The sequence below is a fragment of the Ostrea edulis genome, chromosome 1 (assembly GCF_947568905.1).
Source record: "Ostrea edulis chromosome 1, xbOstEdul1.1, whole genome shotgun sequence".
NCBI lineage: Eukaryota > Metazoa > Mollusca > Bivalvia > Ostreida > Ostreidae > Ostrea > Ostrea edulis.
The window spans coordinates 61,885,785-61,902,957 of record NC_079164.1 but is presented as its reverse complement, the minus strand read 5'-3'; the positions used below and the strand labels follow the sequence as shown (position 1 = coordinate 61,902,957).

The window sequence follows — 17,173 nt, the reverse complement described above, 5'->3', positions numbered from 1 at the left end:
CATTCCATTGAATGTCTATTTTTAGCGGTGAAAACAACGCTTGTTTACATTTTTTTAGGTCATAGTCTCGTATCGGTTAATGAAAGAATTTAGAACAATTTGGTCGATTTTTAAGGAGCCTGTTTGAAATATATAAGTTTAAAAGGGGAGTGGCCGCCCCGGGCTGCCTCTATTTTAATCTTTTTAAAGCATTTATGCTTTTGAAGCACAATATCAACATAGGTTCAATTAATGCATTCATGTGCATGTGTATTTGTTTTTGTAGTGTTAGAAAAGAGTACATGATCATATGGTACCTGAATATATACATGTATGCATATACCAGTAGGTATCTGAAATGAGAAATGTTATTTAGTCTTCAGATAAGGTATAGGATTATGGCCCCATCTAGCCCCCACTTTCACTTAAAGGAGGTATGCTACACCAGAGAAATTTGAAATGGATGAAAAATGGAAGATATGTACAACAATATTTTGAAAGTGAAAACTTTCATATTTACTTTATTTAGTCAAAAAATGCAGTTTTAGTTGAAAGCAATCTGGAAAGAAAAAAACCCAAACCCTGCTGGACTTGAACCCGCGATCTACAGTTCAAGAGTCAACGTGCTAACGTACTGAGCTACTCTTGTCAGGCGATAATTTTCTAAATGAATAAGACAAATATTGCTGGTATTTATATTTTCATCCATGTTTTAAAATGAAGTCAACCATTATGACGATGTAGAGTACCTCCTTTAATTTTAAAATAGACTTAAAATCGTGAAACCCAGTAAAACTTATTTCAAGATGGTGTCTTTGTAAAACTTAATATTTCACGATTATGGGCAAATTTAGGATTTCAGAAGAAAACGGCATATATATTTTCAAAATATTGATTTGGAAAACATCGAGCACGTGTATGCCTATATAATTATACCACTTTTACACCATTTGCAGCTGATACATACAAGTCTGATAGATAGGCAGGTGTGTTCTCAATATTTTCTGCAGCAAAATAGACTTAAAATTTCTTAATTTTTGGTTTTAAAAATTAGAAAATTTTGTAATTTTCATTGCCGTAACTTTGTGATCTTCCTGTTAACTTGGAATGTGTCAAATTCTAAAATCGGTACAAGTTTCGATCTGGGTTACAAAGTGATGATCTACATTTCTGCCTATTATGACTTCTCAAAATGTGGGTCATACGTAACCCTCATCCTGCCTTCTCCTTTGATAGAAATGATTCAAACCAGTCTGCGATTATTGCATGATTTGGCCATTGAAAAAATCCTCACAGAGCACCTGGAAATGTTTTTCAATAGGACCGAAGCGGTAAAAAATATTTACGTAAACAAAAACTGACAAACGTCGGACAAATTTTGATGAGAAAAGCATTAAGACTGCGACTAAGTCCTACTTATATCCCAAAATCCGTACGGTGCTTGTGAGAAAATTGTTCGAACACCGTGCAGTTATATAATAGTCCCACACCTTAACAAGCATCTCACGGAAATGTGCGAGAGCTTTCCGAATGCAATATCCTTACGATTAATCCCCCCCAAATGCCTAAAAAATATCATGCGTTTGTTGTCCGATCATTGAAACGGAGAGAAAACCCGTGGGTTCCGTCGATACTATTCGATCAGCGCACTTCCTCAAAATGATCTTGCGGAAATCGTGCAATGCTTTGAACGGCGTGTGGACAGGCTACGGGCTTTTGTAGAGACCACAGAGTCCGTGATTCCGTAGGGAAATCTCAGTCACCGCCTGTCATTGCACGGAAGGCGATGTATATACGGCCAGGTTACGGGCTCCACGGGACAATCTCCATCGTCGATTTTTGAGGGAGCATGTGTGGATTGAAAGCCATGGTTTGCGACGATGGAGCATTGCAGGCCAAATGTAAACTTTGTTTAGTTTGAATATATCCCAAATGCAAACAAAAATATGTAGACATATATTGTGTACCCGTTTTGGGAACACCTTTGGCAACAATAACTTTGTCAAATTGTGGTTATTTTGATATCTTATATAGAATTAAGACTAAAATAAGGATGAAATATATGTTATCATGTTGTACTAGATCTAGTAGATTCGTGTAACTGAACCTGACCTTTTTTTTCTGGAGTCAAAATTCGAAATCAACAGTTTTGCATGACAATCAGAAAAGTAAACTTTTTCGGAGATATCAATGCGCTTTTCCTGCAGGCTGCAAAGATTTCATTTTGAAATCCAATTACAAGAATTCCCCATAAGGATAAGATAACCTGATAACCCGATGAAAAGAATACATTCAGTCAGAAACTTGTCTTCATACGGAAATTTACTTTATTTTATTCATTTTTATAATTTGGTTCTTGCTTTTCTTTGGTAAATCTATCGCATGCCTGGCGCTCTTTTTGTTTTTGGATTATTTACAAAGTCAAGGTCGTTCTAAAAATTTGCCTACGTGTGTTTTCTCACGCAATCGATTCAATGTCTATTTTTAGCAACAAAGGCGACCCTGCTTGTGTTGATGTTATGATGTACATTCTTGATTTATTTAGAACACTGTGACCTATTTCTTACTTTAACTGGATTACAGACAAGCAAACAAATATAAATAGTATTTTTAAAAGCGATAAACTAGATGGTATTTCTATTAGTGATAAACATCATTACGGAATTAATGATTAGCTAATTGTTACTAACATAAACTATACCTTGCATGCAAGTTAGGTAATTAGAGGAACAGGATTCTTGTAGTGCAACAATGAATTTTACATGTTGACAATACGTAATGACCGTGGCCATTGTAATGAATTCGCAGCTTCGAGCAGGGCCCGATGTTCTTGGAGAGTGCTTTCATTGTACGTAATTGATCCCTACATTATCGGAATAGATAGTATTTTGATCGAGGTATATATGCATGTACAAAGTACATGTATATAACAAAAACTAGTGTCAATAATATTACTGTTAACTATAATCCATGACAATATCAAATTTATGTTAATATATTGAGAGGTAACATATAGGTCCAACAAGCATGGCACATACAGCTGTACATTAATTCATATTTAGAAGAGGAGTTTCATTTTTTCTTTAAGTGTACCTATTACAGTCATTTAAGAATAACATTTTTGAAAAAGTATTATTATATCAGACCCTCTATCTTCAAATTAATTCAACTTTTATCGACACAGAATGTAAAGGAATTATGCAACTTGGATAAATTTATTAAGAATTCCTTTGAAATTAGAAATACCAATGTATAAGCACAATTTTTATTCTTTCTTGATCTTTATATGATTTTAAATTTATTACATTGTATACTATGTCTATAAGCTGTATTTACTTTTGACTAATAAACAACAACAATTTATATTATGTGGCATATTTGTACATATATTGCACATGTCACGATGATAAATTGCTTGTACACCTGGAATGGTTAATTTTCTGAAAGAGCATTGGGACAAGGCCGATCACCGCTGCTGTAAACAATGCGATCTGACTTTTAAATCGGGTTGATGTTTTATAGACAACAAATTCTCCATTTCTTCAGAACACTGTGACATATTTTGAAATGGTCTTCACAACAAACCATACAGATCTTCTCAACAAACCAAGCAGGTCTTACGAATTCAACTCGATAATATCAACGCAAACCAAATTTTGCATGCATATGTGGGATTTAGAGAAATATAAGCAAATTTTTTTTATGGTAGTATTTTCAAACATAAAACAAAAAACGTTGACAATTTAAAATATCTTGAACAAAATACAAGTATATGAACATTATATTTGTGTATTAGAGTGCAATCCTATATTGTATTTCATTCATGAAATTTCAATACATGTATCTTTTAAAATATAATATATATCTTTTTTTCAAGTGACATATTTCCAGACGATTTTAACCGTAGATTAAAAAAAATATGTAGCAACAAATAACATTTTTAATTTTCTTAAATATTTCTGAGAACGTCTACCTGGTTGCATTTCCTATCATATTCTATCATTAAAACCACAGCATGCAACTTCGCTTCATCGAGCGTGCAAATTTCACTCACTTATCGATTGGCCACGTGGTTTCAATAAAAGCTAGTTTGGATGACCTCGCTATGCCATTGTTCAATGTGAGTGGTCATTGGGGACGAAAGTAAAACTTGTTTCATTAAAATCTATGAGAAGCCTCTCCGAACGTTTGCATGCTCGATCAAGCGAAGCGTCATGATGTTATAATATCATGCATCAAATCACAGGGAAATCTCTTATTTGCATATATGTGTGTGTGCGTGCGTGTATATGAGTGTGTATGTATGTGTGTAAAATAGTGGAGAACTTATATCACTCTTTCAATGGTGATACATACTTACTTCATATGACATGCTTTAAAGACTGTGTTATAAAATGTACGTCTTCTGCAATAAAGTAATTAAAAACTTCGAGGATAATACAAGATACCCTGTGTATTGAAAATATTCTATAAAGCATAAATATTGTAATCATTCATACATGCGTGCTGTAAGGACGTCTTTCGTAAATATTTATTTTAATCATATAAGACGTCCTTGCACCACACGGTACGAAAATACTCTTTTTAAAAGTGGTATGAAATACATGGGAAGTAAACGGGTATATATCGATGTTTTATATTTCATTGTTTTGTGTGGTCAATAGTTTCTCCACATGTATTGAATGCGTCTTTAATTCTGAACGATAGTCGAAAGAGTAATAATTTCCTGCAAGGTTTAGTTTTAAATACACTACCGGCTTTCCATAAGCTATTCATAGATTTGTTATTGTTAATTGTGACGTCACGCTATAGTGTTTGTGTTTATTAACAAATCCCGAGGAGTCTCGGCTAGTCTAGAACGTAAACAGAAATGTATTTATAAAGCCAGTGAGGCCGGGATATGGTGGTTGGATAAATTTTCTGTCAGGTAACCTGCAAATTTTACAAAATGTTACTTTTATTAGTATTTTGTTTTTGGGATATTTGTTCTTACTCTGTAAATGTAAGTTGTATATTGGAAGGTCGACGACTTATTGTGTAACATTTCTGAATGTTGCCGGTAGATGTCGAATGAAGTGCAAATGAAATGGTTAATTATCTCAGATGTTTTGAATGAAAATTAGTGATACAAATGAAAATGTATGTTATACATGTACTAAATTATTAAATGTTGGTGTGTATTTACAGATTCCAACACGTTATCACGCGTGCAGTCTGCAGATAGTTGTACATTAGATTATGTACTGCAACCTGACAGATCCAGAGGCGTCTAAGGGGGCTTTATACTTGCCAAGAAATCTGTCTTACACCGAAAAGAGCCACTTTGATTGTTACAGTGTTAGTAGCAATTTTGTGTACAATCCCAGAGTCGACAAACAAGTGAACTATAAGAGAGAAGTTGAAGCTACGAAACATGTCTTAGAATGTTTATCGAGGATAGCACGTATAACTATGAATATGGATGCTGAGGTTGATATCGATTTTGTTCCGAATGGCAGTGACAAAGTCAATGAACTTGTTATGAATCCAAAATTGAACCTGAACGATGATGATATATTTTTTGTGAATGAGATGGATGATTTAAATTCTGTGGAATCTTCTACGGCAAAATCTAGTGTAAGTGACAATGCTAAAGAGCTAGACTGTGGTCCCACATCCGATGACCTTGTAGGGACATCTCAAGGATGCGAAGGTTCATTAGGGGATGCTGTTGTGAAAGCTATGCAAGCAAGAGAGCATTCTAGCCGGCTTAAAAAATGCTCGCCACCTCCTTTTGTCTTCACGGATATATCGATGATAACCACAGTGGTTGACGATGATGATGCAGAGGCGGATGTCACAGAGGTGCATACGGAAATCTCATTGAAAAAAGATAAGTCATTCGGTTCCCAGAAGTCACTCCTCGAAAGCCCTGTCTATGAAGACAGTGAATTTAACATTGACAGATCAGAGCTTAGAAAATCTTCGTCATTAAAAGCTAAAAAGACACCCCCGGGCACTCCCAGTCGTAAAAAGATGGTCCGTTTCGCAGATGCTTTAGGCTTGGATCTCGAGGACGTGCGGCACGTGTTGAATGCAGACAACCCGCCAAAAATACCTGCATCGGCGATGGCCGATTTAAAGGTTGGTATTGAATCTGAAACAAGAGAATTAGGGAAGAGGTTCCTAACTGCTTGTTTCCAACAGCCCGGAGCTTCAGAAAACTTTCTCCAAAGGGTTCTTGCGCAGAAAATCTGTTTAGAAAACGCAATCATTACAGACTTGACTATCACCGGGGTTGTGAGGGTGGCCAACGTAGGATTTCATAAGACTGTTAGAGTAAGATACACAACAAACAACTGGATATCATATCATGACATTATGGCTTCTTATGTACAGAATTCTTGTGACGGTCCTACGGACAGGTTCTCATTTAGCATCTGTGCTCCTGCCGATTTTGGTGTAGGTTCGAAACTGGAATTTGCTATATCCTACTCTGTTGGTGATCTGGTATACTGGGACAGTAATGATGGAAAGAATTACGTTTTCGAATGTTTTGCGAAAACTACACCTACCGTGACCAGGGATTCGTGGTTGCATTTTGTTTAAGGCTGGTTTGTAGTGAGTTTTCTTCTTGGGCTGTCGTCAACACGTGTAGTTGAATCAAAGTTTCTGTTTCACGATAAGGAAAAATATATTTTCCCTAAACTACACAAAACCTGTTGAACTAGCTATATAGCTAGTACAGGTTTTACAAAATATTACATTGAATTTAATTGAGTGTGTGAAAATGTAGAGAAGACCAAGTCTTTTAAGTTTTGTGATTCAAAATATTTGGTATGAAGTCGTCTGTGTAGATATTAGAGAGAATCCTACCCTGGCTGTCATAGATTGTATAATATATTCATTTAATTTTCATTGATAAGATAATGTTCGTTATTCATACTCCCGGTGTGTTTCTAATGTAGGTGCACAATAACTGCACGGTGTATATTCATTATAGTGCTATATCATAAAACTATAGAGAAAAGCATTGTTCTGAGAATCTGTTTAATAGGGGTAATGACACGAGTTGAATATCCTATGGTCATGGCCCCTGGTTTTTCGTTGGGTTTGATGAACGGGCATTATTCCAGGTAGGAATTGAGATGACGAAATATCAGTTGAACTTGCCATTATTCCTCAATTCCTACTTTTAGTCTCTCGTTGATAATTGTGCATTTATATGCAAATGGTCATCTCGGATGTAGAATTAGTATTCTAGGTGTTGACCATGTGTCGTGTGGTTTGTAGAGGTTTTCAACTCACGCTTTGTAATTATTATTATGAATTTTTCTCCTCAAATCAGGACGTGAATTTTATCATTTTGAAACAGTCACGTATATCCCGGACGTAAAATACTCAATATAATGCTGACATGGGTATAGCACTGAACCGAATACACGGTATTCACGTGCATTTAAATCCCTTTATTTGGCAGCCATAAATGATCAATTCTAACTACTTTGAAATCCATTTGATTTTTACCTGCAATTTCGCACTCTAATCCATGCCAACTCCAAAGGTGCTGCATTTGTCAAGGTTAAATTTCACACCGTAAACAAAATATTTGTGGTGCAGACGTCTACATCTTTAGATGCTATGATAGGGCAGTCAGTGTTAGCGAGGCTGTAATATTGCATGCGATATTGGCAACTAAATTATATTGCATTACAGTGTACAACTTTATGCAACGTATTTATTATTAGGTATTTAAGTATATTTTTTTCTTTCTGTGATTATGTATGAATTGTATGTATATAGAACATAGTGAGACTATGTAAAAATATAAAGATATGTGTGTTATTACAAGATAGTTTGTTAATTAGTTGTTTTCATGTAATCCCCTGCTGGTGATATGTAGACGAGGATTTTCTGCACGTTGTAGTTTTCTTCAAATCAAACTGTGTGTGCGTCTCCAAACAATTATATTCTTTGTTTTTATCATGGCTGGCTTTAAAGACGGTCGATGACGAGGCGCATCCCGTGTGATATTTCTTGTTTCCGTTTCTACAAGGGGGTGATATCTAATATCATTATTTGTTGTTGTTGATTAAAAAAAAAAAGATACTTATTCAATTATGCAATGAAAGTTTATAAACTTACTTTGCTTTAGTTAATGTTGAAATATATTCCAAATGTATTTTCATCACGAGGTAAAAATAGTAAACAAAAGAAGAACGATAATCAGATTTGTTATTGTACATTGCCATATTGTTGCATGCATTTAATCATGCTAAAATGCATTAAAATGATCTCCTTACCTCGCCTTACCTTCTTTCTTCTCATCTGAGATTTTTTTCTATACTAATTATAGGATAATTTATACCTTTGATTATAATGTTCAATCTCTTGAACAAGTTGAAGTTGTTAAAACCATGTGTCTATAAAACTCCCGGGTCTATCAATATTATAGACATGGATGTACATCACCGTGTGGATGCATGTGTGCGAGTGTTGATGTTCACGAGATGTCCATGCCGGAGTCACGAATATACGCTATATAACGGTATCTGAAGTAATTAAGCTGGCTGTTACAACGACATGACCTTACACCACTGTCCTCGTGATATCTGTTGTATTAACATATAATTCTGGTAACATAGTTTTCACACATCAAACACAAATTTGCGAAAATATTACGAAGAATTATATAATGGTTCAGAAATCCATATAATACATACATGTACATTTGTATACATGTACTTGGAAGAAGTGCATGCAGGATTATATATGGTTTATTGTATATTGTTTAACGTCCCGCTCAAGAATTTTTCACTCATGTGGAGACGTCACCATTATATCGGTGAAGGGCTGCAAAATCGGCGCTTACGGCCTTTGAACAGGAGGTGGGGGGGGGGAACTTTATTGTGCCACACCTGCTGTGACACGGGACCTCGGTTTTTGGGGTTTCATCCGAAGGACCACCCCATTTCGTCACCTCCTACGACAAGCAAGGAGGCACCGAAGACCTATTCTAACCCGGATCCCCACGGGATTACATATGGAATTTGTGAAATTTTTTTCCGTAACCCTGGTTCTGCACAATAGTAAACGAAAGATTTTGTATTAATCAATTTGTAATTATCTTAATTATTAAACATTAGAGGATAGATCATTGTGGTTTTCTTGATCTGAGTGCGTCAGTAATGTTTAATATCCTTAAAGGTTATGACACATTTCCGGACAAAAATGTCCAATCAAACTAATTTCATCATCGGAAACATATATTGTGTGTATGAGATTGTTTCCATGGTTATCTAATGAGTGTAATACCCCTACACAACTACGTAGTCAACATATGAATATAACTTCCGCTCTACTTGATACTCAATGGCAAGGTTACTCATAACTCGGAAAATCTTAATTGGGATCAGTACAAATTGGGAAATTATTAAGTGATGTTTCGTTTTGTTGTTTGCTTTGTCATACTTGCAAAAACTGAATACATGGTATTTTCTTTTATTATTTTACAGTTTCAATTGAGTGTCTTGATGGGAATCTACGGCCTCTGTACTGTCAAATGAAAAAAAAAAAAGCCAATACTTTTTGCAGTAAGCATCCTATTTCGGGCTCTACGTGGTCCTTTCGCCAGCTAGTTACAATATAATATGTTTATTCACCAATCAAGGACGCTCGGGAGCATGTACAGTTTAACTAGCAATTAATTATAATAATATAAATAAATCACAATCATTCAGGTGTACTACTACAGTCAGAGTTCACATTTCTGCACTGCACACATCTATAATTATATATGAAATACTGATTGCAGGCAAGATTTAAATTAACAAAATGAAATGTACAATAATAAATAACCAAACTGCTTCACATATCTAAGGACAGTGTCGGTTTCAGAAACGGTGGATATATAAAATTGTAATCAATATCAGTATAATACACATGTACATGCAGGATCCAGTTCTGAATGTTTTATGTCTAAAGCAGGAAGGTTACAATAATTATATAATGAAAATAATTGTACTATATGAAAAACAGTTAAAGAAAGTATGATTTATTGACTTGGTTACAGGGGGCACCAAGGGACAGTGCCTGTTAACAGTCTGGTAATAAATTATCATACCAGACTATTGGTCTTGTACTTCCAGTAACCAAGACATAAATTATCATACCAGACTGTTGGTCTTGTACTCCTAGTAACCAAGACAACTTACAAGTGTAAAACCTGAAGAAGAAGAAAGAAAATGTGTACAATGCAACGAGATGTAATACTTGTAGTATCACATTCCACTGTTCAAAATCACCTTACTGAATACAGTATGACAGTGTAATACACATGTTACCTGTATTGTCGTATTTACTAAATACAGTATGACAGTATAATACACATGTTACCTGTATTGTCATATTTACTAAATACAGTATGACAGTGTAATACACATGTTAGCTGTATTGTCGTATTTACTAAATACAGTATGACAGTGTAATATACATGTTAGCTGTATTGTCGTATTTACTAAATACAGTATGACAGTGTAATACACATGTTACCTGTATTGTCGTATTTACTAAATACAGTATAAGTATAATACACATGTTACCTGTATTGTCATATTTACTAAATACAGTATGACAGTGTAATACACATGTTAGCTGTATTGTCGTATTTACTAAATACAGTATGACAGTGTAATACACATGTTAGCTGTATTGTCTTATTTACTAAATACAGTATGACAGTGTAATACACATGTTACATGTATTGTCGTATTGTAATTTTTGAATTTTCTGGGTGGGTGTAAATACAAAAATTACAATTTGTCATTGTGAAACTGACATTTAACGATAAATAACAGGTAGTCGCGATAGCTCCTCCGTCAAGCGCCCGGATAGGCCAGCAGTCCACAGAGGTCACGTGCCACGGCAGACGGTGGCGCATTTAAGAACTGCTGCCGCCCTGGTTGACCGCCATGCATAGGTCATTATTGTGGCACTTCACCGAAAACTGGTGACGTCATTATTCTCAAATGGGAATTCATTTCAATCCATCAAATGTATATCACGACTGTGACGACACTTCTTGATCAGACGCACGTGATGTATCAGCGTCTTGTACTGATCGCAGATTTCCTAGAAATGTTGACAGCCACTATAGTGCAAATCTAGTCTAAGACAGAGATATGATCTGCCCCAATATTTCCCAGAGAGCTGTCATTCTCTCACCAGAGGGCGTGTTACGCAAGCTTCACATACACCTCTGTCAACGCTTGGAATCACGTGACAATATAATCACATGATATAAACAATCATTCTCGGTTTCCTATCCCTTTAAAAGTTCAGGCAACAGGTGATACATCAGGCTCTTTTCATAGCCAACTGACACTTTAATAAGTGCATATTTACCATTTAGCTGTTTGTCTCTTATTTTACAAGTTTTATCATATTTTACAGCCTTTCTTACTTTTGATTCCATGTTTACATTTAAATCTCCACCACGTGTATATCCTACATTCATACGCATATTACGAAGTAGTTCCAAATTTATGATCAGAAAACGGCGATTTTAAACAATTTACAGTAAGCATCAATTTGATTGCACCAAAAACATATCATAATATGACTAAATATTTAGTCCAAAACATAAATGTTGGATAAAAGAAACTTTTACAAGATTTCTGTAAAAAGCCGTTGACAGAGGTGTAGTGCGAGGAGCGAACGGAACTCTGGGTAGAGAATGAGAGAGCTATAGGTCTGCCCCTATGACAAACCAAGTGCATGCGCACCGTTCATACTGGTGAACATGTATATTAAAGCAGCTGTACGTCAAAATCTTATAATTGAGAGCGTCTCTCGTATATTAATGATACAAGATATAATACTGTATTTATTGGAAATTAAGGATGTCGAATCGCTGAAATCAATGACAAATGTTCTATAAAACCTAATACTCGTTAAGAATTTTACAAAGCAATTTATCATTATGATTTCCATAAGTTTGATCCCATATTTTAAGTAGCATTCAAAAGTTTTATACAATATGTAAATGTAATAGTTTGTGAAGTAATGATAACAATGGGCATAACAACCCATCAGCTGATTATTTTCATATACCAAAGGAACCGGTAATTTTGTCTCTGCAATGATAATAGTAGGGGGTCTAAACCACACCACCCCTGAAACCAATAAGAAACTTTTTGAATTTGTGCATAAATTTATTGCACTTACCAAAAGATTTAAGTAATCTTCAAATGTATTATTATTTTAAAAATGCGTACTAGGCTCTATATTAAAACTGTATATAACCAGTACCAATACTATATACAAATGTTATACAATACGCCGGTTTCGAGATACGTCCGAGTTATTTCCCTTTGGAGAACTCTCATACATAGTAAGGCGCGAAAAAAAGTGTTTACTCGCGGGAGTGGGACAGATATTCATCACAGTGTAAGTGAATGTACTCAGCAAGTTTCTCATACGCTGTTTGATAACCCGAATTCGACTGATACACAAACTAAGTAAGTGATAAGTATTTAGGGAGTAATTAAATACATAGAATTCTTATCCTATCACGTTATTTCGCTGGTCATAAGTACCATATCCAAGATATTTCTTGCAAATATGACATTGTATGTTTCCTCTTCGGTAAAACATTTCTTTCGATAGTATTTAGTATTTCCCACATTTACATATTTAAAAGAGAAGCCGCTTTTAATACATTTCATCGTCTTCCTCGTTGGCTGCATATCCACTCTGTCCCACTTAGGCATTCAAAGTTCCACTAAATGCACCTCCTATACAAAAGAGTTCGTATCTCGAAACAGGCGTATTGTTAATCTATTAATATTTCTTATATACATGTAAACCCCAAATTAATTACAAATTTTATACAATTTTGTACATGTACATGTCGTGTTTGATCATAATAGGGAGAAGGCTCACATAGGCTAAGCCTGCTGCCCAATCCCATCAAATTATTGAATAAATATTGTTTAAACCAAAAAGAAAAACAAAACCCACTTCTAGTACTTTTACATCTAATAGGGGTGGTATGGTATAGACCCCCTACTACTATCATTACAGATAAGATTACCGGTTAAAATTTCTGTTATATTATTTACACAGTAATACTCCATTCTAAAGAGATGGGGATAAAATTTATACGATATATATATATATATATATATATATATATATATATACTGGACCAAATTTCTAACTCCCCAAGTTGATAATTTCTAAATTTTACAAACCTTTGCATTTATGCAATTTGTAATTTATAATATCGTCTGCTAACTAAAATGCTGACCTTTTAAGCACAAAGATTTCAAGAACGCGTTCGTAGCTACTGGGCCGTAGCGGGTTTTGTTGAAATTGAAAATCTCGTGCTCGATTGGTTTTACTGGTTTGCTTTTGAAAATTCTTTGTTTTCTTGTTCTCAATACACTCATTTGTATTTGAAAAACACAAAATTACTGAAGTCAAATGCGGCACATGTCGACAGAAGAACGCGCAAGAGCAGTTGGCATGGTCCATGCTGGTTGCAGTTTACGAGAGGTTTGCTTTCTTCCATTACATTCGATCTTTTGCGAAAAACTTTCAGATACACAGTGTAGGAAACAATTTAAATATTCAATTGAATTGATCATTTTCACAGGTTGCTAGAAATTTCAATAGAGACCACAAGACCATCGCAAACCTAATCCGAAAATTCAATGGAACCGGAAGTGTAGCGGATCTACGCCGACGGCCCAAACGGCGTGTAACAACCCCTCAACAGGATCGCTACATAAGAGTGACCCATTTACGTGACAGACATTTGACAGCTCGAGCAACAGCAAGGCACACATTGGGAACACATGGAAGACCCCTCAGTGATCAAACTGTGAGAAACAGACTTAGGGAAAGGGGATTGCGGGCAAGAAGACCTTATGTAGGGTTGGTATTGTCTGCAAGACATAGGCAACTTCGATTAGCGTGGGCAAGACGCCATCTGAGGTATACGCGCGCGGACTGGGGACAAGTTCTTTTCACAGATGAGTCCAGATTCAATCTAAGGCGATCAGATGGACGGTCCCGCGTCTACCGCAGAATTGGCGAACGATATATTGACGCATGTGTAAGGGAGCGAGGTCAGTTTGGAGGTGGTTCTGTCATGGTGTGGGTGGGAATATCGTTTCACACAAAAACACCAATGATCCCGATCCACCAGAACCTGAATGCAGCAAGGTACCAAAACCTTGTCCTACAGCCAGTGACAATTCCGCACATCCAAGCAAATCGCGGAATGGTCCTTATGCAGGATAATGCCACCCCACACACGGCAAGAACCACCCAACAGATGCTGCAGGGTCGCAATATCCGCGTAATTGACTGGCCCCCTTGCAGTCCAGACCTCAATCCTATTGAACATGTATGGGACGAGGTAGACAGGCGAGTAAGACAGCTTCCCCAGCCGCAGAATCTGGCAGAACTTGATAGAAATCTTACTAACACTTGGAATAACATTCCACAAAGGTTTTTACACAGTTACGTGACCTCAATGCGAAGCAGGTGCCAGGCAGTTATTCGAGCGAATGGGGGACACACACGGTATTGATTGTTGAGAATTTCAAAATTTAGGGTACTGTTAAGTTTCCATGTTTTTAATTGAATATTTAAATAAATGAACATTGAAAAAAAAATTGACTTCTTTTGAAGATGTTATACTTTATACCAATCAAAACCTATGTCAAAATAATAGAAAATAAAACCAGTGGATGACAAAACTTAGGTGGGGAGTTAGAAATTTTGTCTAGTATATATATATTCCTAAATAATTAATTCAGTCTTACTATTCTCAAAACGAGACGATACAATGTACTTTGAAGAAAAATAAAACAATCATAAAAAACAATGTAATATTTATTATCATGCAAAGTTATTACCCGTAAAACAAAAACAAAAAATTAAGGGAATTATCACAAATAAGCATTGGGCCCATTGTAATCAGCAAATTCTATGCGTAACTTTGATAATCAAGTCTATTCCTAAATTTGATAATCGAGCGAGATTTAATCCCAAATCTTGTCAAATTTAATCTTATTCCAATATCAATCCCTGAATTCTAGAAATGTTTATTGAAAAACATATTTTCTGAGAGCATACACACGGCTAGCTTAGGAAGACTTCTGACATGCCTTTAAATATCCAATACGAGAGTAAACATAAACAAACCTTGATTCTTTACTAGTATATACATATATGTGTATATGATAATGTGTATACATGTAATTGACCAATCTTGAGAGTTTCCTTGCCTAACTCTAGTTGGATTAACTTACTTATATGGTTTAAATGGTTAATCGTACACGATAGGAATGACTCGTGCATACCTTGCATAAAAGTAAATCAACATCAAAGAAGTTTACAATCTTGTGCATACCATTAGAATGTTTATAAATAATGCTATTGTTCTGTACATGTAAAGCATATTCTTCTGTCGTGTAATTATCCGCTAGGGATCGTCCAATCACCAACGAGTGCCAAGTCTCACGGAACACGTCTTCCATCATCATTGCAGAGCGTGTGATTTGAAGCACAGTCGCTTGCCGTTCCTCTGAGAAATTGTGAGTGAAATTACTCGATGGGGAATAAAAATGTCCTCACAATTTGTCAAAGGACAGTCATTACCAGATTAGATGAAGAAGCAACTGCATGCATTGATTATCTGTAACAAATTGATAGATTAACCTTTTTTTCTTCTCAGAAACACGAAGTCATGAATATTTACGTGCATTTAAATGCAAAACTGTTGGTAGTAAAGGTGGTGGGGGAAAAACTACATTAGATTAATTTTCTTTTAAGCAATACATAGCATTCATGGCATCCAAATCGATAGCGGATGTACGAATTGAAAGCTACAAGGACGATGTACAGGGACCGGCAGATTTATGTATTTACTGCGTGCAATCACGGGTTTGTAAATTATAGGATTACATAACAGTCATGCATGCGGGCTGAATAGGGGATTAGTCTAGATCTTGTGTGGAAATTGTGATTAACCAACTTTAAAAACGACACAGTGCTTTATCTAACGATGAATGTGAAGTCCAACAATCGTGTACTACAGCAAGAATTAAGTACACGTATTCATTCAAGAAATAAATTCATTTTTTAGAATACATGAGGCTAATGCGCTCCATGGAGTAATTATACTTACATAGGTCTGTCGTTCCGCGAGGAACAAGAACCATCTGGGCTGCTTTAACTCAATAACTGCGCCTTGCCAAGTGATGTCACACGCCTCGAAATTCGTCTCCGTACCTCAGGGCCTCGCGTGAGGTGTTGGATGGTGGCTTTCTTAGGATGTGTCCAATCCAGCCCCACTTTCTCCGTCTGATTTGGAAGTCCACCTGCTCTCCTCCGTAGTTCCTCGTTTGTGATCCTCCCAGGCCGTCGGATGTTGAAGATGCGCCGGAGACCGGTGTTGTGGAATGTCTGGATCTTCTGCAGGGTTGCTCTAATCGTTCTCCATGTCCCACTCCGCGTAGTAAAATGGACATAACATTGGAGTTAAGGAACAGCAGTTTGGTAGTCAGTCGGATGTCCTTTGAGACCCAGATGTTCTAGAGCATGGTGAACGCTGTTCATGTCTTGTCGATTCTTGACTTGACGTCCCATTATGTGCCACCCTGTCTGTCTACCACACTCGATCCCCAGGTAAAACAAGGACCTCCTGAAGTACGCCGGCGTAAAGCATCGCAGTTCATGTACCCTCGTGTACCGGTACATGTATTTTCAAAAATGAAGTTTAAATTATATTTACATTCTGCTTTCATATCTGTCAGAATTCCCAGCTGATGAAATAGAGGCACTATGCATATATTTATCAAGATTTCTACGCGCATGTTCACATGTACAGATACGGCGTATTCCTGAGGAAAATATCTATCATTATTATTTGTAAAGATATCGAAGGCAAAACATTGAAAATGTAAGTGTAAGTAAATATTTACATTTCCAATTTTCTTTACCATCTGTAATAATAGCCATTTCCTCATGAATGCGATGCATATGTGAACAATGTGCGTATGAATCTTGACAAATGAGGTACGTCTATTTTAACGGCTGGGAATCCCGACAGAAATGAAAGTAAAATGTGAATATAAAAAAATGAATTTCATTTTTGAAAATACACGAGTGTTTGAACTGCAACGCTTTGCGCCAGCATGAA

The 17,173-nt window shown here is 36.0% G+C and overlaps 1 protein-coding gene and 1 long non-coding RNA gene across 2 annotated transcripts in view; one reads left to right on the top strand and one right to left on the bottom strand.

Moving 5' to 3' along the window:
* LOC125648412 (glycogen-binding subunit 76A-like) overlaps positions 1 to 8,260 on the top strand; it is a 16,571-nt gene extending 8,311 nt beyond the window's left edge. Inside the window, exon 3 of the mRNA XM_056155829.1 lies at positions 5,167 to 8,260. Within this exon, the coding sequence (XP_056011804.1) occupies positions 5,218 to 6,567 (1,350 nt within the window). The 5' untranslated portion in view covers positions 5,167 to 5,217 and the 3' untranslated portion in view covers positions 6,568 to 8,260. The remainder of the gene's footprint in view (positions 1 to 5,166) is intronic.
* Positions 6,454 to 17,173, bottom strand: LOC130052033 (uncharacterized). Its single transcript, XR_008800374.1, has 2 exons — positions 16,160 to 17,173; positions 6,454 to 15,667 (listed from the first exon to the last, which is right to left on the bottom strand). It is a non-coding gene; the product is annotated as an uncharacterized LOC130052033 (long non-coding RNA).